Source organism: Capra hircus, chromosome 10 (genome assembly GCF_001704415.2).
Source record: "Capra hircus breed San Clemente chromosome 10, ASM170441v1, whole genome shotgun sequence".
Classification (NCBI taxonomy): domain Eukaryota; kingdom Metazoa; phylum Chordata; class Mammalia; order Artiodactyla; family Bovidae; genus Capra; species Capra hircus.
Window position 1 is genome coordinate 15716661 of NC_030817.1, and position 22156 is coordinate 15738816.

The following is a 22156-nucleotide window of genomic DNA, read 5'->3' on the forward strand; positions in this document are numbered from 1 at the left end:
GTTCAAAGGAGCAGGCTTAACTAGCCAACCAAGTAATTCTCTGAGCAAAGATAATTCTACAGACTAGTTATATGTAACATATGATTCCTACTGCAAAATGGATTCTAAACATTCACATACGGTGAAATGGACTAAGTCGAGTGTGAAGTGTAACATATGAACTGATTTTCCATTAAAGGACTCAGGGATAACTGCATGGCAAACAGATTTATGCCAGGGCAGAGACATACTTCCTAGAAGGTAACATCAAGTGTACTCTGACAAGAAAGGCTTTTTTTGCTTCAAACTCGTAGAGCCCAAATCAGGGTCAAATCACAAATTTCACATTCCAAGTTTATGAAAGGGAAAAGAATACCAGAGGTATTCTCCGAAAACAGCAACTTTCTTCTCTCCTTCCTTAATGGAATTGCATCAAGCATCCTATCAATCGTGCCAGCACTCTATCTTACACACTGAGGAGCTGATATTTACACTACTGACTTGCGCAAGGAGATGCCAACACAGCAGAAGGTCGTGCGATTTGTTACAGCCCAGAGGCCAAGAGCAAGGACTCTGGGCCAAGATATGCATTCAAATCCTGGTGCTGGGCTGCGCTGTGCTAGTAATACATGGTGAACACAGCTGCCTTCCAAATCCTGGTGTTGTCACTCACCAGTTGTGTGACCTTCGGCAAAGTTGCCTTTCTACGCCTTAGCCTCCCCATCCTTAAAACGGGGATGATGACCCATTAAAATGTCTAACAAGTGAATAGATAACCAAGATAACCAAAATGTGCTATGTATCCATGTAATGGAATATTATCAATAAAAATGAACCAGGTAATGATACATGCAACCAGCTGGATGCATCTCAAAATCGTTCTAATGAGTGAAAAGAGTCAAACACAAAAGCATACATATGTATGATTCAGTGTCTAAAATTCTAGAAACTACAAACCACTCTATCATGACAAAAAAAAAAAAAGAGAGACCACAGTTGCCTAGAGACAGGGGCAGAGGGAGGATGGACTGAAAAGAGTGAGAGCAACTTCCGGGCGTGATGGGAATGTTCTGTACATTGATTGTGGTGGAGGTGTCACTGGGTATACACAGCTGTAAAACTTCACACTGTGCACTTCGAATGAATGCAGTCTATCATATGCAAATCAGACCTCAAAAAAACTGATATTAAAAAAAGACCTCTCCCACAGATTTGTTTTGAGAATTAGATGAGAAAAAAAATGAGCAGCACTAGGCAGCAGCAGGCTTGACAGCTAGCACATGGAAATGCTTGGTAATGCGGGTGATGGCAGTGGTGCCGGCGGACGCCGCGGCACGAGGACAGAAAGCGCCCCTGGGAGTCAGAGGACCCGAGTCCCTATTCAGCCTGGTGATTCCGAGTGATAGTGCTCAAGCCTCAACCTCTCAACATGACAAACGGCAGGCCTGGGCGACATGGCGTACAGAGACGCCAAAAGCTGCAACAATTTGATTCTAACATGATGACGCCACAGTGGCAACCAGCACCGCCTTCTAATGATGCATGTATGATGTACATAAACTTCAGTACTCAGAGGGTTTTGCTGTGATATAGCTACTCCTTGAAATGGAGCATTTTCACACAACTGAGGGCTTCCCTGGTGGCTCAGACCATCAGGAATCAGCCAGCAATGCAGGAGACCCAGGTTCGACCCCTGGGGTTGGGAAGATCCTTTGGAGAAGGGAATGGCAACCCACTCCAGTATTCTTGCCTAGAGAATTCCATGGACAGAGGAGCCTGGCGGGCTACAGTTCATGGGTCTGCAAAGAGTCAGATACGACTGAGTGACTAACACTTTCTTTTTCTCCCAACTGAAAAACAATGGAGAAGGTAGGATTTCAGAAGTCCTTTGAGGGGAGTTGAAAAGAAGTTCAAGCTATGCTGGGAAGAGGTGTGAAGAGTTCCAGCTGAGTAAACCCTCTGCAGATCAGGAATTCAATGAGCACCCCAGGATCATCAGCGTCCCAGTTTCCAAGCACACTGTACCTTGACCACTTGGTAGGGATCCCACCTCCTTGAGTCCAATGGCACATCCTCCTGAGTGGCAGCTCTGCAGCCCTGTGTAACCAACGGCTGAAACAACAGAGCCTCTGAGGACAGGCCGACCCAAAGTGTGGAAACCACCAATCAGTAAGCATCACACTGTCACTGTAGTGGCAGCAGAGGACATCCCAGGAACACGTCTGGGAGGACAGACTTCTGGGGACAGAAGCGCAGGGTACCTTGTTGACCAGCACCACCGGGAATTAATAGTGGGTGGAGTAGCTTGGCAGCTGAGAGGAACTGAGTGAGAAGAGCTGAGGCGGAATATCTAGCAAAAATAATGACCTTGTTGATGAGAGAGAACAGAAAAACAATGAAAGGGCTGAAGAATGATGGGAGGAGACTCAGGGGCTCTTACTAACTCTTAGAGTGAGTGGAGACTCAATTCCTGACCTCTAGTGACTACCTTTCTACCTTCATACCCCTTTGGGATGAGATGAGATAGAAGTACTTGTGCATATGACTCCCCCTCCAGTCCTCAGTCCTGGCTTTGGAGGCATCACAGCAGGGTTGTTAAACTTCAGTGTGCAAAATATTTATCTGGGGAGCTTACTTAAATTAATCCAGATTCCCTGGGCCCCAATCCCAGCTTCTGCTTTGCCAGTGGCCTGAGAATCTGTATTTTTAAACTTTTTATTTTTGTTCTGGGGTGTAGCCAATTGACAATGTCGGGATGGTTTCAAGTGAACAGCAAAGGGACTCAGCCATACATATGCATGTCTCCATTCTCCCCCAGGGCTTCTCCAGTGGTTCAGATGGTAAAAAAATCTGCCTGCAATGTGGGAGACCTGGGTTTGATCTCTGGTTGGGGAAGATCCCCTGGAGAAGGGAACAGCTGCCCACTCCAGTATTCTGGCCTGGAGACTTCCATGGACAGAGGAGCCTGGTGGGCTACAGTTCATGGGGTCACAAAAAGCTGGACATGCCTGAACAACTAAGCACTAAGCACATTCTCCCCCAAAACCCCCCTCCCACCCAGGCCAGCACTTAACATTGAGCAGAGTTCCCTGTGCTATAGAGTAGGCCTTTGTTGTTTATTCATTTTAAATACAACAGTGTGCACACGTCCATCCCAAACTCTGTGAATCTGTATTTTAATCACCCTCCTAGCATATTTCATAATTGTCCTATATGACTCTCGCTCTAATCCTGCGCGGTAGCTATGGCACAGAGAATCATCTATGTTCCACAGATTCAATTCTGTCCTTCACCTTAGTCACATGCAAAGGTTAGTTAATAGAAGGCTTTGGAATTCCACTTCTGGCCATGAGAGAGTAACTGGTACCAGACTTGCCTTCCTACTATAAACAATCAGAAAACTAGAAAAAATACAAGAAACAGCTGCTTTCACACAGTGGACAAGAGGTAACACAGAACCGGGACCCCTGAGGGCAGGGAAATGAATGAAGTGGGCCCTGCCGTCACCCTAGATTCTGCTTAGAGGTGCTTCCCGGGCACTGGTACAGGGTAGGGAACCCCGAGTGGGGCACGGGGCAGTCTGGTGGGGTTGAGGAGACACAGGTCAAAGTTTAGGTGGCTGGGATTTGAGAAACAACCTAAATGCCCACTGATAGATGAATGGATACAGAAGATATGGCATGTGTGTGTGTATATATATATGGTGTATACACACACATATATAAGGCTTCCCAGGTGGCGCTAGTGGTAGAGAACCTGCCTGCCAATTCAGGAGACTTAACTTATATGCAGAGTACATCATGAGAAACGCTGGACTGGAAGAAACACAAGCTGGAGTCAAGATTGCCGGGAGAAATATCAATAACCTCAGATATGCAGATGACACCACCCTTATGGCAGAAAGTGAAGAGGAACTAAAAAGCCTCTTGATTAGAGTGAAAGAGGAGAGTGAAAAAGTTGGCTTAAAGCTCAACAGTCAGAAAACGAAGATCATGGCATCCGGTCCCATCACTTCATGGGAAATAGATGGGGAAACAGTGGAAACAGTGTCAGACTTTATTTTTTGGGGCTCCAAAATCACTGCAGATGGTGACTGCAGCCATGAAATTAAAAGACGATTACTCCTTGGAAGAAAAGTTATGACCAACCTAGATAGCATATTCAAAAGCAGAGACATTACTTTGCCGACTAAGGTCCGTCTAGTCAAGGCTATGGTTTTTCCAGTGGTCATGTATGGATGTGAGAGTTGGACTGTGAAGAAGGCTGAGCACTGAAGAATTGATGCTTTTGAACTGTGGTGTTGGAGAAGACTCTTGAGAGTCCCTTGGACTGCAAGGAGATCCAACCAGTCCATTCTGAAGGAGATCAGCCCTGGGATTTCTTTGGAAGGAATGATGCTAAAGCTGAAACTCCAGCACTTTGGTCACCTCATGCGAAGAGTTGACTCATTGGAAAAGACTTTGATGCTGGGAGGGATTGGGGGCAGGAGAAGAAGGGGATGACAGAGGATGAGATGGCTGGATGGCATCACTGACTCGACGGACATGAGTCTGAGTGACCTCCAGGAGTTGGTGATGGACAGGGAGGCCTGGTGTGCTGCAGTTCATGGGGTCGCAAAGAGTCGGACACGACTGAGAGACTGAACTGAACTGAACTGAAGAGACACAGGGTTTGATCCCTGGGTCAGGAAGATCCCCTGGGGGAGGAAATGGCAACCCTTTCCAGCATTCTTGCCTGGAGAATCCCATGGACAGAGAAGCTGGGCAGGCTACAGTCGAAGAGTTGGAGTCCAGACATGAGTGAAGCAACTTAGCACAAAGCACATACATACATATGTATATGTGTGTATGTATATGTATGTGCATATGTGTATATATATGTGTGTATGTGTGTGTGCTGTGTGCCAAGTCGCTTTTATATATATATACATACATATGGGGCTTCCCAGGTGGTGGTGGTGCTGCTGCTGCTAAGTCACTTCAGTCGTGTCCGACTCTGTGTGACCCCATAGATGGCAGCACACCAGGCTCCGCCGTCCCTGGGATTCTCCAGGCAAGAACACTGGAGTGGGGTGCTAGTGGTAAAGAACCCATCAGCCAACGCAGGAGATGCAGGAGACCCAGGTTTGACCCCTGGGTCAGGAAGATCCCCTGTAGAAGGAAATGGCAACCCACTTTAGGATTCTTGCCTGGAAAATCCCATGGACAGAGGAGCTTGGTGGACTATAGTCCATGGAGTTGCAAAGAGTCGGGCATGACTGAAATGACTTAGCACAGAATATATATACACACACACAAACATATATATGTGTATATATATACATACATAGTGGAATGTTGCTCAGCCATGAAAAAATGAAATCTTGCTGCTTGTGACACCATGGATGGACCGAGAGGGTATTAGGCTTAAGTGAAATAAATCAGACAGAGGACGACAAATACCACATGATCTCACTTATGTGTGGACTCTAAAAAACAAAACAAACACAAAACAAGAACAGACTTAAACAGACAGAGAACAAACAGGCGGCTGCCAGAGCAGGGGGCGGGGTGAAACTGGGGAACAGCATTAAGAGATACAAACTTCCGGTGATAAAGTACATAAACCACTGGGAAGTTACGTGCAGCGTGAGGAATATGGTCAATAAAATCGTAACAACTTGCATGGGGACGGATTTATCATGAGATCATTAATGGGTGCAAAGGTCAAATCAACACATGGTACACCTGATACCAGCATAATACTGTACCTCAACCACGCTTCAATGAAACCCAAAGAAACAATGGCCACAGTGATCTGAATCTGATGGAAACCACAAATCCACAGACTCAAGATGTGCAGGTAGGATAAACCCAAAGCAACCCACAACAAGGCACATCGCGACCAAATTGCTGAGAATAACAGGCAAGGGAAAATAAGTCTTAAAAGCAGGACAAAATGACAGTGCATCCAGGGGAGCAGAGATAAGGATGACCATCGGCTTCTCAGGAGACAAAGCAAGCCAACAGACGATGAACCAAGTACCTCAAAGACTGAAAGGAAAAACCGAGGCATCAGCCCAGAATCCTTTATCTGGTGAAAAGTAAAGACATTTTTCAGACGAACAAGACTGAGAGAATTTCTTGCCAGAGGACCCACTCTACAAAAAAATAAAACGTTACATGAAGTGCTTCAGGCACAAGGAAAATGATACCAGATGGAAATTGAGTTCTACACAAAGGAACAGACTGAGGAAAGGGTAAATATGTAAGTTAAAAAAGAGGCTTTGATCATTCAGGTCCTAAAGATGACCTCCCCTCTAGTAGGTTTCCTGCAAAAGGCACACACAAACTTTCTCTCTTTTCGAGTTCTGAACACGGGCTTCAGCTGTGACATGGCTGTTAGCCACTGAAGCACTGTTTCTCCCTCATTTACAGCGTCAGCCTTTAACTAACTATGTGCCATGCACTAGAGATGCAAAGATAAATAGGACAAGGTGTCCACTATCAAGGAGCTGAGAGCCTGGTGGGAAGAACAGCTGAGCCAATAAAGCGTTAAAGCATGACGGTCACTTAGCCCTGTGACCACAGCCAACTTCGTTTCCTCAAATATAAAAGTGGGATAATAACAGTGCTATCTCGTAGGGCTGCTGTGAAAATGAAACGCTTCAGCATCTATAAATTGGGAGAACAGTGCCTGAGACATAATAAAGAGCCAATAAGTACCAGCTATTATTGCTGTGGGGGGTGGTTGTTACAATGGAGGTTTGCCCAGGAGGTTGTGGGTGCAGGGAGAAACAACACCTGAGTCACAGACGGTGGGTGGATGGCAAGGGAAGACAGTTCAGAGGAAGTGATGCGTCTGGCCAAGTGCTGAAGGACAAGGAGGATTAGTGGATAAGGAAGTGGGGAGGAACCCCAGGCAGAGTCAGCAGCACTCGGCCAGGCACAGAGACGCAACCCACAGGACAGGACGAGGCCACAAGGACGTGTCCAGTAAAGCCTGCAGCAAGTGGCACCTTGGCTGTAGCCCAGGAGATGCTCTGGGACGTCTCTGGAAGCCCTTCTGACTTCCTCCACGGGCCTCTTACCTCCTCCGTCATCTGATGTATCCAGGCTCTGCTGTCTGAGGCGGTGGCTGCCCCCCAAAGAGAAGGAAAAGAAAGGAGGAAGTGAGTTTCAAACACAGGAAGGAACAACCTATTATATTTTGACTGCTTCCATTCCTTTTCCTAGGTGAAAATGTCTCTGGACCCACCTTCCTCCACCAGCTTGGTCAGGCCTGCTTCGTCAGTTTGGTCTGCCGTGCAAGGCACACAAGCTGTACCATCCTACCAGGAGCATCACACGGACTGCGAAAGGATGTTCCTCCCACCCTACCTGCACACTCCATCTTGACCTGGAAACCTGCCTTCTTTCTCTTTGATATGTCTGTGGAGGAGGCTAGGATTAGAAGGCTGGTGTTACCTCTGCCCATCTTCATCGATAGAGCAGAACCTAAGGGTCAGTACTGTTGACACCTGAACGTACAATCTAAGAACCAGGGCGTGGGAGACAGGACATGGCCATCCACGCCAGAGTCCAGCCTTTCAGCTGCAGAAGCAGCATCCGCTAAGCCCCCGACTATCGCTCTGATCTCCAGCCCGAGCCCAGCCTGCTCCCCACTGTCTATATTCGGATGCTGCGTTCAACAAAGGCTGAGCTGATGAGGACTACACAGACCACAGGGCTGACTAGGGTCACACAGGATGCCGTAAGAATACTGGAAACATACTCTTCTATTTCCTCAGAAGCCCTCCTCCGTGACCTGAAAAAGAGAGAGGGACAAAGTTTATGAGAAACTGCTAGTCTCTGCACTGGTGTGGGACACTGGAGGGGTGTTTCAAAAGTGGGGTAAAATGAGAATAACTCAAGTGATCTGTCTGTCTGGATTCCTCTTTATAGGCCAAGGCAAACCGATGAGAGACAATGACGGTGATGCCTTCTTACGCCCTTTTTTCAGCATGTCTCCACATTAAGTTGTTGAGCTCAAGTGCTTAAATTGAAGGAGAAGCTCAAAACTCAAAAGCGGTGTGGATGACACTCTGCCTTCTTTTTCTTTCAACAATTAACTGATCAGTTTACAGGAGCATGCTCTTAGGACTGAGGCCGTGAGTCTCGTTTGGAGCTGTTGTGCTAACACACGTAGCTCCCCGTGAGCAGAAGGGGATGAACCAGCCGTGCAGTTCAGGCCTGACTTCTTGCCTCCCCAATGGAAAGGACCGCAAGGCCCTTGAGTGATGGTGGCCTGTTCACACGCTTATGTGAGGCCCGGGTTCTCCAACCTGAACGTGTGTACGGATCATCCGGGAAGCTTGTCAGACATGCAGATCGCTGGGCCCAGCAGTGAGAAATTTCTAGATCAGCTGTCTAGGGGAGGGGGAATACATCTTAACTTTAACAGTTGTCAGCCTTTAGCCCATCTTACTTAGAAGACTTAAGACCAGCGTTTCTCAGAGGCTCAGTAGTGACCTGCTTGGATTAGAATTCCTGGGAATTTGAGCGTGTGTTACGCGGAGACTACTTTTCTGTATGTGTGATGATCTCTGTGATAACAGAGTATTTGTTTTCTTTATGAAATCTTTTAAGTCAGAAATCAATCACCATGATCCATGTGGGCACAGGGTGATGGTGATGCCTTAATGGCTGGGAGGCAGGACGCCTGAGAAGTCCCTCCCCAGGAAAAACCTCAGAATCAACCGGCACCTTCTGCAAAAATGCAAATAATTCTCCCCAAGGGGCGAAAGGTAAAGTAAACCCTGGGACCACTGCCTCTGACTGTCGTGGTGAAGTTGAACACTATAAACCTGCTGTCCGAAGGACCCAGCCCTCTGTCACCAGCAGCAGGAAAGCTTGCATGGAAACCAGGATCAGAAGAGAGGAACAGGGAGGTGGTCGCCCAGGCCAGCACCGTCCCGCTCTACGGAAGGGGCAGTGCCGCCCCTGGTTACCCTCAGGAGCAACAGAATCGTTCCTTCCGAAGCCTGTGCCAGGGGAAGCAGCAGCAGTGACTCAGTCTGAAGGAAACCATAATGATAAGTCTACTCTTCGGGGGAAGGCTGATTAATTGCCATTTATTCACTCATCATCTGAATCGGTGTAATTGCTGCTGAGCCCACGTCCTGCTCCGCCCCACTCTTGGGGTAGCCCAGGATCTTCCCGCATCTCATTGCATCCCCCAGGGAAGGAGTTGGAACTAGAGACCAAGGCCCCCAGGGATGGAGGGCAGGGATGTCCTCAGGTGGCATTCTGTCTGTCTGTCTGTCTCTCCATCTCTCCTGCCAGAAATAGCAGGTTCTGGGCGAGCCTTCTGCTCGGGAGATGGAAAGCCTAGTGGGAACCTGTGTAGGGCCCCAGAGAAATGGCGTGAAACCCTGCCTGTAGAACAGTGGGCCACTTTCAGGTAAGTTTGGGCCGTGCCACACCACTGCTTATTTTGGTTTGGTTTCATTTTGTTCTGTTTTAACATGAATTTGGCATCCAAATTGGTATACTTTGTACAAAAAAACATCTGGATTTCTGAATTCTTCAAATACGAACACTGGCAATACTGCACATACATTCCCTTAAGGAAAACTCAGGGAAGCTGGGCTGTGCCCAATGCCCTCCCCACTGGGAGCCTGAGCTCTGCCCTCCTAAGAACTGGGGGTCCCTACTAGCTGAGGCTAGGAAAGATTGAAGGCAGGAGGAGAAGGGGACAACAAAGGATGAAATGGTTGGATGGCATCACCAACTCAATGGACCTGAGTCTGAGTAAACTCTGGGAGTTGGTGATGGACAGGGAGGCCTGGTGTGCTGTGCAGTCCATGGGGTCACAATGAGTGGGACACGACTGAGTGACTGAACTGAACTGAACCAGCTCTTTATCACTGAGCCTGCGGTGCTGGCTTGAAGAAGCAAGTGAAGCATTTCCTGCAGCCATGCAGCTACCAAATGTGAGAAAGCAAAAGGCAGGGGGAAGCATGCTTCAGGCAGGCAGAGGGTGCATTTCTTTACAGAACCGCGACTATGCAATAGCTTCTGTTCCTCGGTGATATAAGCCAAGGGGCTATTCTGAAATGATCCCCACTTCACAGATTTACTATACCTGCTCAGTCAGTCCCCAAAGCACCTCAGGCCATGCAGTGACGTGAAGTCTAGCACAAGGATTTTCAAACCACAGGTCGTGACCCATTAGTGAGCCGTGAAACCCATTTAGAGGATCACCACCAGCCTTTCTTTTTTAATCTTTGTTTTCAATAGCAAAGAATAGTGAAGAGAATGTTTTGCAAATAGTAAAGACAAATATGTAAGTTTTTTTTTAGGTTTATATACGGATATACCCAGTCATGATGGAGAGTGCATTTTTTAAAAATTGCTGGTGACAGGTTTAAAAAAAAAAAAGAAAACGTGGTGTTCTATCACTGCCCAGCAGGTAACCCGAGAAGGAAGGACGTGGGGCTGCAGTCCCTGTCTCTCCCAGGCTGTGTGGGTGGGTGGAGGCTGACGGAGGGGACAGCAGGTTCTGGGTCATCTCTTCCTCGCAGACACATTTCCAGGGACACGGTGTGAGCCGGTCCAACCCTGAGGACTGCAGAGTGGTGGCCAGCTCTGCTCCGCTTCTGGTCTCTCACCACCCTTGTAGCTCCCCCAGAAGTGCTGTGAGAGGGTTTGGGAGCCTGGCAGTTATCATACTGGTGAGCCCGCTGTATAGAGACACAGCACACTGGGATCCTCAGAGACTCTCATGTCTAGCAGCAGTAGTTCTGAAAAGGAGGCAACCGCAGGCTCCGGGAGCACCATGTCACACACAGACTGGGACCAGAGGCTTCTGTCCACGCCACAGAGCCGGTCGGTGGTGAGGCTGAAACGAGACTCCCATTGCCCACCTTCCACCCCAGATTCCAAACGCGCTGCCCCAAGCCCTTGCAAAAGCAGGTACCCGCTGATTCTTAGCTGTCCCCTGGGCTCCCTGAACACTGGATTTACTGCGCTCGCATGTTTTCCATACTTACAGGAGACAACAGACAGCTCATTGAAAGCGTGAGAGAATCCCTTACACGAGGAGTTCTTAACCAGTGGACCACAAGAGAATCACCCCTGGGAAGCTTTTGCGGTGTCCATGTGCTGGCGTCACCCCAGGACCCCCGAAGGAGTAATTTCTAGAAAAGGAACCTAGCCATGGATGTGAAAATCTCTGCTTGAAACCTTATGTCAGAGAGCAGGCTGAACTTACTAGTTACTAAGCAGCAGGAGGTAAGCCTTTCTGCCTCGTCCTTCCGAGTTGCCTACTTTCTCCTCTGTATGTGTCAGTCGCTCAGTCGTGTCTGACTCTTTGCGACCCCATGGACTGTAGCCCACCAGGCTCCTCTGTCCATGGAATTCTCCAGGCAAGAATCCTGGAGTAGGTAGCCATTCCCTTCTCCAGGGGATCTTCCCAACCCAGGGATCGAACCTGGGTCTCCTGCATTGCAGGCAGATTCTTTACCACCTGAGCCACCAGGGAAGCCCTTTCTCCTAACACAAGTGACAGGCTGAGGGGAGGAAGGAAATGGCCTCATGGACTGAAGGCTCCATTCCAGAGTGACCCTGAACTGGCCTTCCCGAGACTCAGCTGGGATTCCCTGGTGTTAGTAAAAGCTCAGCAGGTGCCCTCCACCTGGGGAGGCCCAGAAGCAATTCAGGTCCTATTAGAGATGCTTGTTCAATATTCAAAATGTAAAACACAGAGGTTGCTGAACCAGCACTTTGAAAAGTTAATTAAATGCCAGGTTTCTTTTTAAGAGCTACTCCATCACTTGCTGATTGCTTTGGCCATTTTGCAGAATGAAGCTTTAACTCGGGACAATGAGAGTACATGTTCTCCCTCACCTCCCACCTTGGGAGACAGGGTGGCAGGAGTAAGGGCACCCTGGTCTCCCTCTGCAGCGAGGGATGGCTGGACCTGGTGGGTAACTTGCCAAGAAGGGAAACCATGGCCCTCTCTGCGTGGAGCTTTTCAAGTCACTAAGATTGCTCAGCTTCATGTGAAGCTGTCTGTTCTTTAAACACTGAGTTCCCAGGTGGAGACTTCAAGGTTAGGGGCATTGTCTGGTTTTCCCTATTTTATTTTTATTTTGTTTATTTTAAAATTATTTTTATTTGTTTTTATTTTTTGGCTGTGCCACACAGCATGCGGGATCTTAGTTCCCTGAGTAGGGATCGAACCTATGTCCCCTGCATTGGAAGAGAGGAGTCTTAACTGCTGGACCAACAGAAAAGTCCCTTGGTTTTTCCCTACTTTTCTTTAAAGTCCAGTCCTTCAGCTACACACTCAATCAGTCTCCTCCTGGTGTCCACCCCCACTTCTCTACCATCCACAACCTCCTCAGCTCCACACATTCACCCTCAATTCTCAGGGAAAAGACCCTTCCCAGGCCCTCGCCCCTACAGACCTGCAAAGCTGATGGCTGATGATAGCAACAGTTACCATTTATAGAGCTTGCTGGGTGCTAGGCACTCTTATTTATATATCACTGTTATATAACACTATATAAGCATGACATATTACCTTATTTATTTATCACATTATCTTCTTTAACGTGCTCCCTTTTATAGATGAGGAGCCTGGAGCTCAGAGAAGTAAAGTTAATTTGACTAAAGTCACCCAGCTAGAAAGTGATCGGGCCAGAATACAAATTCCAGTTCTTAACCCCTACATGATACAGGCAGGCAGGCAGCTCTGCTGACCAGGGGAAGGGCTCATTCTACATTCTGCTTCAAATTCAATTCATATTTTCCACGATGAGACGAGGATATAAGACTTAGAGTAGCACGACAGCTTTGTACCGTGGGGTAGTTAATGTTGGCTTAATTGTTCTGTGTGACTGTTGGTGTTATTTTATTTACAGCCTGACAGCTCATGTAATGGCAGAGAGGAGACCCCATCTAGCCAGGTCACCCTTCCCTCCATGTCCTCGCCTTTCCACACTTCCTCTGCTCAGATGCAGTTCCTTTCTTTTGACATTTAGAGACCACGCTGACATGCACTGGGCATGATTTTGGTAAGCGGAGGACAAGCTTGACGGCTTCCAGCACATCTCATGCCTGCGGCAACACAGAACCACAGCCCGATCCCGGATGCTCGGTTTCACCCTGGGGCTCAGCAGCAGAGGACCTCAATGTGAAATCCCTCCCCGCCTGTGCAGCCCATCTCCTCTGCCTGCCCTCCTGCATCAGGCAGAAGGCCTCAGCTGCTGCCTACACAGGTCACGTGCTGAAGGGTGAAAGGCGGCCCTAATGTAGACATCATCTCAGTTAAAATGTTGCTCTTGAGTTTAATGGAATACCGCAGAGATCTAAATGGAGATAAAGTACCACGGCTCAGAGAACAGCCAGGATGCTATCTTTATGCAGCATGACAATGTTCAGTGGTTAATTAGACACCGTTAACCTATTTTAGCAGGGGACATAACTGGGATAAATGGGGGGAAGTGTCCTTGAAGTCTCTTAATATCCACAGCACATATTGGACCCTAGACTCACCTCCCTGCTGCAAGACAGCACAGGCTTAAAATAGATCAAAGTGTTGGACATGGAAGAGCCCAGTGGAAGACACTCTACTGGCCCACCCCGCCTGGGCCACAGCCTCTAACTGGTGAGGGATGTGAAGGGTTTGGACAAGTGGTTACTAGTACAACTTGTTGCCCATGAGCGAAGTGCTAAAGCCACCGGAAGGGGCTTACAGGGCTCCCGTGACAAAAAGAAGAAACTCTGCATCCAGGGACCAAATTCTTAAATACTTAGCAAGGGCAAGAGCAGGAGTGAGAGACCAGCTCAAGTGAAGCTAAGGCCACCTTATATTTTCAAAACATATCACTCCTTTGGAGGAAGAGCAGGCAAAATACCACTTTCTTGAGAGGTTTTCAACTCTCATAATTCTTAAATGTCCCATAAAAATCTCACAAACCTCGCTGAGGTCAGTTTTACCAAGATGTGAGAGAGGGGAGGTCATTTGTCCCAGATCATATAACACATCACCAGTACATCCAACATCGAGGCTCTACTTTATAAATTGTATGACCCAGCAAATGAGCCTTCACAGCAAAAACCTGGATCTGAGCAGACGAGAAATCTTCCATTGTAATCTCGGCTACCAGGTCCATTCAGCGTCAGGCAGTGGATCACTAAACTGGGGTCCCTCTGCTCTAAGTGTCCCCACACCTACAATATTGATTAACAACCAGAGAGTTCTCATGAACTGAAGTTTTCTTTGGCTAAAAGATTTCTCTTCACTGAAAATCTCTCCTGAAAGTTGAAACCCCCACTCTTTCCCCCTAGGTTCCTAATTCTTGCCATTCATGCATTTAGTGTCTAGAATGTTTTTCTAGGTATTGTTCGTTTTCCTTTCTTTTTAAAAACAAACAAGAACTCCCCAGCACCCAAATTCTGGCACTTTGGAGTTTTAGATCACCTTAGAGTACAGTTAGCTCTTAATGGCATTATCAGCAAACAAGGTGTCTAGTAGAAAGATGAAGAACCACCTCCAAATCCTATCTGTAGATTCCCAAGCCCTACCAAGTGGAAGGGATAGGGAATTACAAGGCAATTCCTGGGTGAAGTTTGCCCCCTGCTGGTCAGATTCAAAACAACATCTTTGTTCCGATTCAAACTCAAGAGAAGCACTTATTTATCAGGAGGAAAAAAAAAGATTGAAATATACAGAAATAGTCTCAGTAGCTAAAAATAATTATGGAACATATAATATGTATGTATATGCCTGATATGAATAAAGTACACCTCTAGATCTTAGGTACCTTGAATGAACACAATTTTATTTAGAACAAACGGCGGGTGTTGGGATTTGTGGATCTTTTGCTCAGGATTTTACAATTTGGCTGCACAAAAAGAACATTATAGAGATGGCAGTAATGCCTCCAGAAGTCTTACCCACCCAGTGCCTGAAAGACTGCGGCCACCATCCCAGCTGCACATCTTGTAGGTGAGGAAATAAAGAGACCAGGAGATGCAAACCAACTTCATTACAGACCCAAGGCGAGCTGGGCACGGAGCTGGAACCAGAAACCAACATTCCCTCATCTACTGCTGCTTCTATTACGGCCCAGATATAACAGAACAAGTATGTTGATCACTCAATTGTATCTGACTCTTGTGACCTCATGGACTGTAGCCCGCCAGGCTCTTCTGTCCACGGGATTCTCCAGGCAAGAATACTGGAGCGCACAGCCATTCCCTTCTCCGGGGGATCTTCCCAACCCAAGGATTGAACCTGGGTCTCCCGTACTGCAGACAGATTCTTTACCGCCTGAGCCACCAGGGAAGCCCCAAAGAAAAAGTGAGGTCAGAGCAAAATATCATGGTAGCACTAAAGACAGAACCAATCCTTCCGGTTGGGTGACGCTGGAGAGACTCCCTAGAAAATGTGCTTGAAACTGGCAGAAAAGCCACAGGAGGAAAAAAAACCTGAATAAAGGCAGGGGGCGCAAAAGGGCCAGGTGTACTCAGAAAAGAGCAGGGGAGCTGGTGCAGCTGAAATACAAAGGGTGGTGGCTGGGAATGAGAAGGGCGGAGGAACTGGCTGGACGTGCTGACAGACGGGAACAAGATGCTCTTCCACGTAGGTGTCAACCCCAGAAACACAGATGCTGATACCGCTCACTGATGGAATGAGGGGCTACATATTTTCACTGGGCTCCTTTTTTTCCCTTCAAGTTACTAAGGCGATTGAGAGGGGGTACAATGAACAGCAGGCTTCCCTGGTGGCTCAGACGGTAAAGTGTCTGCCTGCAATGCGGGAGACCCGGGTTTGATTCCTGGGTTGGGAAGATGATCCCCTGGAGAAGGAAATGGCAACCCACTCCAACACTTCTGCCTGGAAAATCCCACGGAGGCAGGAGCCTGATAGGCTACAGTCCATGGGGTTGCAAAGAGTCGGACATGACAGCTTCACTTCACAATGAACAGTAGGCCACCTACCACATAACCGGCAACACAAAAGCAGCACGACGGGTTAAGTGGAAGACAGTTATCCTTCCTGCTGGAGAAGGATGGGGAGGAAAAATCTCTGGGAAGAAGCGCTGCCGAAACATCTGCCACGCTCAAATGCCACCCTCACGCACTTTGCTCTAAGTGGACTTCCTGCAACTACTTTATACGTTAAGTTGACTCCTTACTTTTACTTTAATTTACTGAAAAGAAAACTTTACATTCTCAGTGGAAATTCTGCATTACCAACCATAGAGAAGGTAGTTACAAAAAAACAAGACAGCTTAAACAAAACACAAAATTTATTATAGCTACATATTGCTATTTGCCAAAGTCTGAGCCTATGGCAAATTCCTCCTTTGTTAAAAAGGTAGATTAGCAAAGTTAGAAAGGGATTAAGGAACTGACACTTTCCCATTGATACAATTGGAGGGGGCTGAAAGCCAATGGGAAACTTTGAGACTTAGGGCTGGTCTCTGGGAAATGTGGCCACAAGGACAAAAAGTGAAATGACACAGGATGTGGTAACCAAAATAAGTGGGAATCATGGCTCCACAGTCCGTTTTGGTTGTTGTTCACTTGCTCAGTCATCTCCGGCTCTCTGTGACCCCATGGACTGCGGCATGCCAGGCCTCCCTGTCCTTCACCATCTCCCGGAGCTTGCCCAAACTCATGTCCATTGTGTCAGCGATGCCACCCAACCATCTCGTCCTCTGTCATCCCTTCTCCTGCCTTCTATGTTTTCCAGCATCAGGGTCTTTTCCAGTGAGTTGGCTCTTTGCATCAGTTGGCCAAAGTACTGGAGTTTCAGCTTTAGCATCAGTCCTTCCAATGAATCTTCAGGGTTGATTTCCTTTAGAATTGACTGGTTTGATCTCGCTGCAGTCCAAGGGACTCCCAAGAGTCTTTTCCAGCACCACAGTTGAAAAAGCATCAATTCTTCGGCGCTCAGCCTTCTTTATGGTCCAATTCTCATATCCATACATGACTACCGGAAAAACCATAGCTTTGACTGTATGGACCTTGGCTGGCAAAGTCAGGGGGCAAACTTTCATCAGTGCTTCTGAAAACCTTTACTTCAGTCCACTTAAAAAAAAACTAGAGATGATTTACACTGAATGGGCAGGGTCTTTGACTTCTCCTAGAATTTTTTCCTCCATAATAAAGAAACCGGTAGAGACTTCCTTCCGGTCACTCACTAGTTGTTTTCTCTCTTTCCGTTGCATCCTGTGGTCCCCATAGGCCCACATTCAGACTGGGACTCACCCAAGTGAGAAGCTGCCCACAGGGAAGGTGGTGCGGTGGTACCTGCTGCTAGAGGTGGGCCCCCCTCCACTGCCAGCGTGCGAGGCCCTCCTGGGGCCTGGCAGGGTACTGTGTGGGGCAGCCTTTTGGAAGGCTCCGGATCCAACCCAGTGACTCCCTGGTACTTGCGCGATGACCACCGTGAAACCAGGAGAAAGAGGCCTAGCCCCCAGTAACCAGCAGTGGTGAGGGTAGATGGGACAAAAAGTAAAACCACCAGCAGACCCATCAGAACAGAAAAGAACTGAGCTTATATAAAAGGGGTTCTATTTCGTGTGCATAAATTATATCTACGTCTGCCCGGGCTGTGGCTTCGACAACGAAAACTGCTTTCAGTTACTTCTCAATAAAGGACTAAAAAGAGAAGGAAAAAGGCAGGTATGATGTTCACAGATGCATTTTATTTTTGAGAGACTGAATCCATCAAAGGGAGAACAAGGAGATCATGTATGCCAGGAGAATTCTAACCAATGGCGGGCGCCCCCATCGCTCCCAGCTGGCTTTCAGCCGGCTCACTCTGCAAAGCGGCGTATCCCCCTTTAGCAGACGGGCTGGCTCAGGGGACACAACTTCTTTTCCTTGAAAGTTTTTTTTTTGTTTTGTTCAGTAAGATTGCTTCATATGATCAACATGTCATTTCTGCGAGGGTCCCGGAGGACCGCAGTAAAGACGGGTTTTATTCTCACAGACGCGCTGTTGCACAAATAGCGTAGTGCACGGCCTTTTCATGAACTTGAGATGAATGCCTGCCGTTCTCCAGGTTTGAGGATGGCATGGCTGCAGAACGAGAGGCACATTCTATTACACTAATTAGCTGGACGACCTTGGGCGGCGGGCCAAGGTGACATCTGCTGGCTTTTCTAAGTCTTAAGATTCTACCCCTGAGCCACTTAACCACCCCAGGCCTCATTTTCTCCATCTCCAAACCGAAGGGGCTCACCTCGTGACCTCTCGGGTCCTTCCTCGGCTCTGTGAACGACACTGACCCTGCCTCTACTGGCCCCCACCACCCACCCCCCGAGTCTGTTCCCATGAAAACCATTTCCTACTCTGACAACCTCCCAAGTCGCCCCTTTCCCACACCTGGTTTGTGTGCTCGGTTGCTAAGTCGTGCCCGACTCTTTGCGACCCCATGGACCATAGCCCACCAGGCTCCTCTGTCCACGGGATTCTCCAGGCAAGAACACTGGAGTGGGTTGCCATGTCCTTCTCCAGGGGAATCTTCCCGATCCCCACAGCTGGTTTAATCCAGCCCTAAAATTTCAATCACTGTCACATGCTGGTTTGGAGATTCCCAAAGTCAACGCGTGGGGAAAACAAAATCAAAGAGGAAAGGGGAGGGGGGTAGAAGGGCAAGGGAAGAGGAAGGGAACAGCGGGAAGAAGGGAACAGCAGGAAAAGGAAGCGGGGACCCTTCTCCCTTATGCAGTCATTTCTAGAGACGACAAAGTTAACACAGACTCTCTTTCTAAGAAGAATTTAAGACATTTTCCTCTATGGCCCCCCCTTCCCTTTCCCTGTGCGCTATCGCTTCAGCCGTGTCTGACTCTTTGCAACCCTAAAAACCGTACCCCACCAGGCTCCTCTGTCCGTGGGACACTCCCAGGCAAAAGCACTGGAGTGGATGGCCATGCCCTCCTCCAGGGGAATCTTCCTGACCCAGGGACTGAACTCGCGTCTCCTGCGTCTCCAGCATTGCTGGTGGGTTCTTTACCCACTGAGGCCACCTGGGAAGGCCTCTTTTCTTGAAGAAGTGAAGTGAAGTCGCTCAGTCGTGTCCACCTATTTGTGACCCCATGGACTGTAGCCTACCAGGCTCCTCTGTCCATGGAATTTTCCAGGCAAGAGTACTGAGTGGGTTGCCATTTTCTTCTCCAGGGGATTTTCCTGACCCAGGGATCGAACCCGGGTCTCCTGCATTGCAGGCAGATTCTTTCCCATCTGAGCCTCCAGGAAGGCTCTTTTCTTAGGTGTTGTCAAAACCTGCTGCAATCTCCCAGCTTCACTAGGAGCCTGTACCTCCCCTTCCCACTCCTCTGCTAACCGCCTGGGTGGCTCACTTCCTCCTGACTATGACTCCTTTCTACTTCCTTTCCCTCTAAGCAGTTGGAGAGATGGACCTGCTGACCCTCTGGACCTCCCAACAGGGCACTTCAGAAATCAACCCTCTGCTCTCCCGCTCCCAGAGGGCTGGAGGCCCCAGGGCTCAGCTGGCTCTGAGTACCGGCTCTGGGGTCAGAGGGTTCAAAGCCGAGCGTCACCATTCACTGGCTGTGTGCTCTTGAGCAAGTCACTTGAACTCTGCAAAACTGGTGATAGTACCACATTTCACTTCACGGGGTTGTCATTAGAATCAAGTAAGTTAATTTACATCAAGTATTTAGCACAATACTTGGCATACAGGATGAGACGGGGAACAGCCATTGCTACTTCCATTACGATGATAATGAGAATGCTTTTAACTCCAGTGTCCACTCCCTGTGCTCAAGACACTGTCTTTTTCCTCCTCAATCCTATAACCGAACCCCTGCCCAGAGATGGGTGCCGGCTAGGTGTGCATAGCCATCGCTCCACACTTTCTGCTTCTTACCCCCTCGCTCCCCTGCTTCCCAGGTTACTGCTGCCTCTGGCTCAACCTGTCGGAACCCCTCAGCCAACATGCTGGGCAGCCAACCCAGGAAGAATGAGACACACCCACCCTCCCCACCTGGCCGGCCGCCCACCATCTACACACCCCCAGTCCCCACGCCAGCCGCCCGCCACTTCCCGTGAGGCTGACTTGGTCTCCAGGTTCACCCTCAGCCTTCTCAGTGCACACCCTTCTCACGGTGTCCATTCCTGCTTTTTACTTTCTCTGCCACTTGGCTCCCTTCCTTCACTTCAGCCACTTTTGTTTATCCCTGTCTCAAAAGCAACTTTTTCTGCCTTTTGAGTCCTTTCCAAATGATTCCCTACTTCTAAGAAGCTCCCAGCATTAGGTGAGACTGTTTTTATGCTCCTTAGCCCACCCGACTCTCTATATCACAAGACAGTCTCAGAAAGAACCCCAACCAGTGCTTTCTGTCTCTCGGCCTGATAGAGTCGATCAGAGAAAACAGCACGGTGCCTACTCAGAACTCCTGTCCTTGTCCTCTCAACTCAAACCCTAATTCTGCTTTAGCTGGTAATGAGCCTAACTAAAAATATTCCACTCCCTAGCCTCTTTTGCACCGAGGGGTGAGCATATACATTCCCGATCAATGAGAAAGGTGCAGCAGTCCCTGGAAAGCATATCTATCCCCTCACCTCCAAAAGACAAATTCTTGCTAAGAAAGAATGCTTTGTCTTTTCCATATCATCCACCATTCTTCTTGCCTGGAAAACAGAGGTGAGGTCTGGAGGTACAGCAGCCATTATACCACTATGAGGCACAACATGATGACAAAGGACCACATGTAAAGGATGGTGGGTAGGAAGATGGAAAGAGTTCCATCCCTGCTGTCACCACGGAGCTGCCGCATCAGCCCTGGACCACAAAGTCCTGGACCTCCTATTTTCTGAGATAAACCTCTTTCCGTTTAGATCTCTACTAATACGGTTCTCTGCTGCTTGCCAATGCAGGAGCCTCAGGAGACAGGATTTTGATCCCTGGGTTGAGAAGATCCCTCGGAGGAGGAAATGGCAACCCACTCTAGTATTCTTGCCATGGTAACATCATGGACAGAAAAGCCTGGTGGGCTAGAGTCCATGAGGTCACAAAGAGCGGGACATAACAGAGTCACTGAACACACACGTACATTTTTGCTTGTAGATGAATTCAACCTCAGATGAACTCAACCTCACTAACAAAACTAGTGGCAAATGAGAAGTCATTCCAGGTGAGGAGGAACACATATCCTGTGCAAAAACCACCCTCATGAAATCATAATTAGGTAACCTTAATAAGTAGTCTCATAAGAGAGAGCAATGATCTGAAATGGATACATGAGAGCAATTCACAGGAAATGGATGAGTGACATCACCAAAATCTGCCGGAAAAAAAAAGGGATGTCACACTCAAGGGAAAAGCTGAGCAGGCCTCTCTGCAACTCCATCCAGTCTGGAGAGAGAAGCACTCGCTATACAGAGTGGAGCTGGGGCAGCCCTTAAGAGGAGGCCTCTGTGGGAGAAACGGGTGTCTTCTATCTGCAAATTCCCCAAGATGGTGCCACATCAGAAAACCATTCAGAGGAGGTGTAATCGTGTGTCCCTTGCACCGCTGGTCACAGCTGTCACCACATCCAAGGCTCCTGGTAAAGCACACGCCTGGAACTCACGGCCCTGCATGCAGGTCCTTCTCTGCCTTGTCCACTGACTTCCTTCACTTCTCCAGGCAGACTGCGGGCTTCCGTCTCCCCCAGGCTCTGCCTGCTCCAAGCACATTGGGGCACATCCAGGCCTCCTCCACTGGCCCCTGTGCCTGGAGGGCCTGCCGCGTCTCAGACTGTTCCATTTCAAGGCCGTGGTTTTATGCACCCAGATGATTTGTCTTGAGCGGCTGTCCAGAAAGTACAGTTCAGACGGACACTCTTTCTGAGTTGTGCAGGGCCTTAGAGACCATTCAGCTGAAGAGACAGAGTCCAGGGGTGTGGAGCTGGGGGCACCAGGAGAAGCTGGACTGCCCCACTTTCTCCCAGACAGAGCCGGTGGGAAGAAATCCTGGGGCCACAGGGCTTGAACACCTGGGATTTCCCAGGACCGTGACATCCTACAGCTGAATGGGGGAGCTTCAAGATCATCTAGTCCAAACCCCTTGGGAACCTCAGCCCAAAGAGTCCACATGACCCGCCTGCGCCGGGGTCACAGGGGAGTGGGTGACAGACAGGGCGACAAGACTAGACCACAGGCAGATGTTTCAACTTCCAGCAGGCACG

The 22156-nt window shown here is 48.6% G+C and overlaps 1 protein-coding gene across 5 annotated transcripts in view; it reads right to left on the reverse strand.

Annotated features, from left to right (window-relative positions):
- The window catches only part of IFT43 (intraflagellar transport 43), a 114507-nt gene that overhangs the window by 21781 nt on the left and 70570 nt on the right, over nucleotides 1-22156 (reverse strand). For all 5 annotated transcript variants that reach the window (XM_013967334.2, XM_018053936.1, XM_018053935.1 and 2 more), the window contains 2 exons: nucleotides 7732-7764; nucleotides 7049-7095 (listed from right to left, as the gene is read on the reverse strand). In XM_013967334.2, the coding sequence (XP_013822788.1) occupies nucleotides 7049-7095; nucleotides 7732-7764 (80 nt within the window). The remainder of the gene's footprint in view (nucleotides 1-7048; nucleotides 7096-7731; nucleotides 7765-22156) is intronic.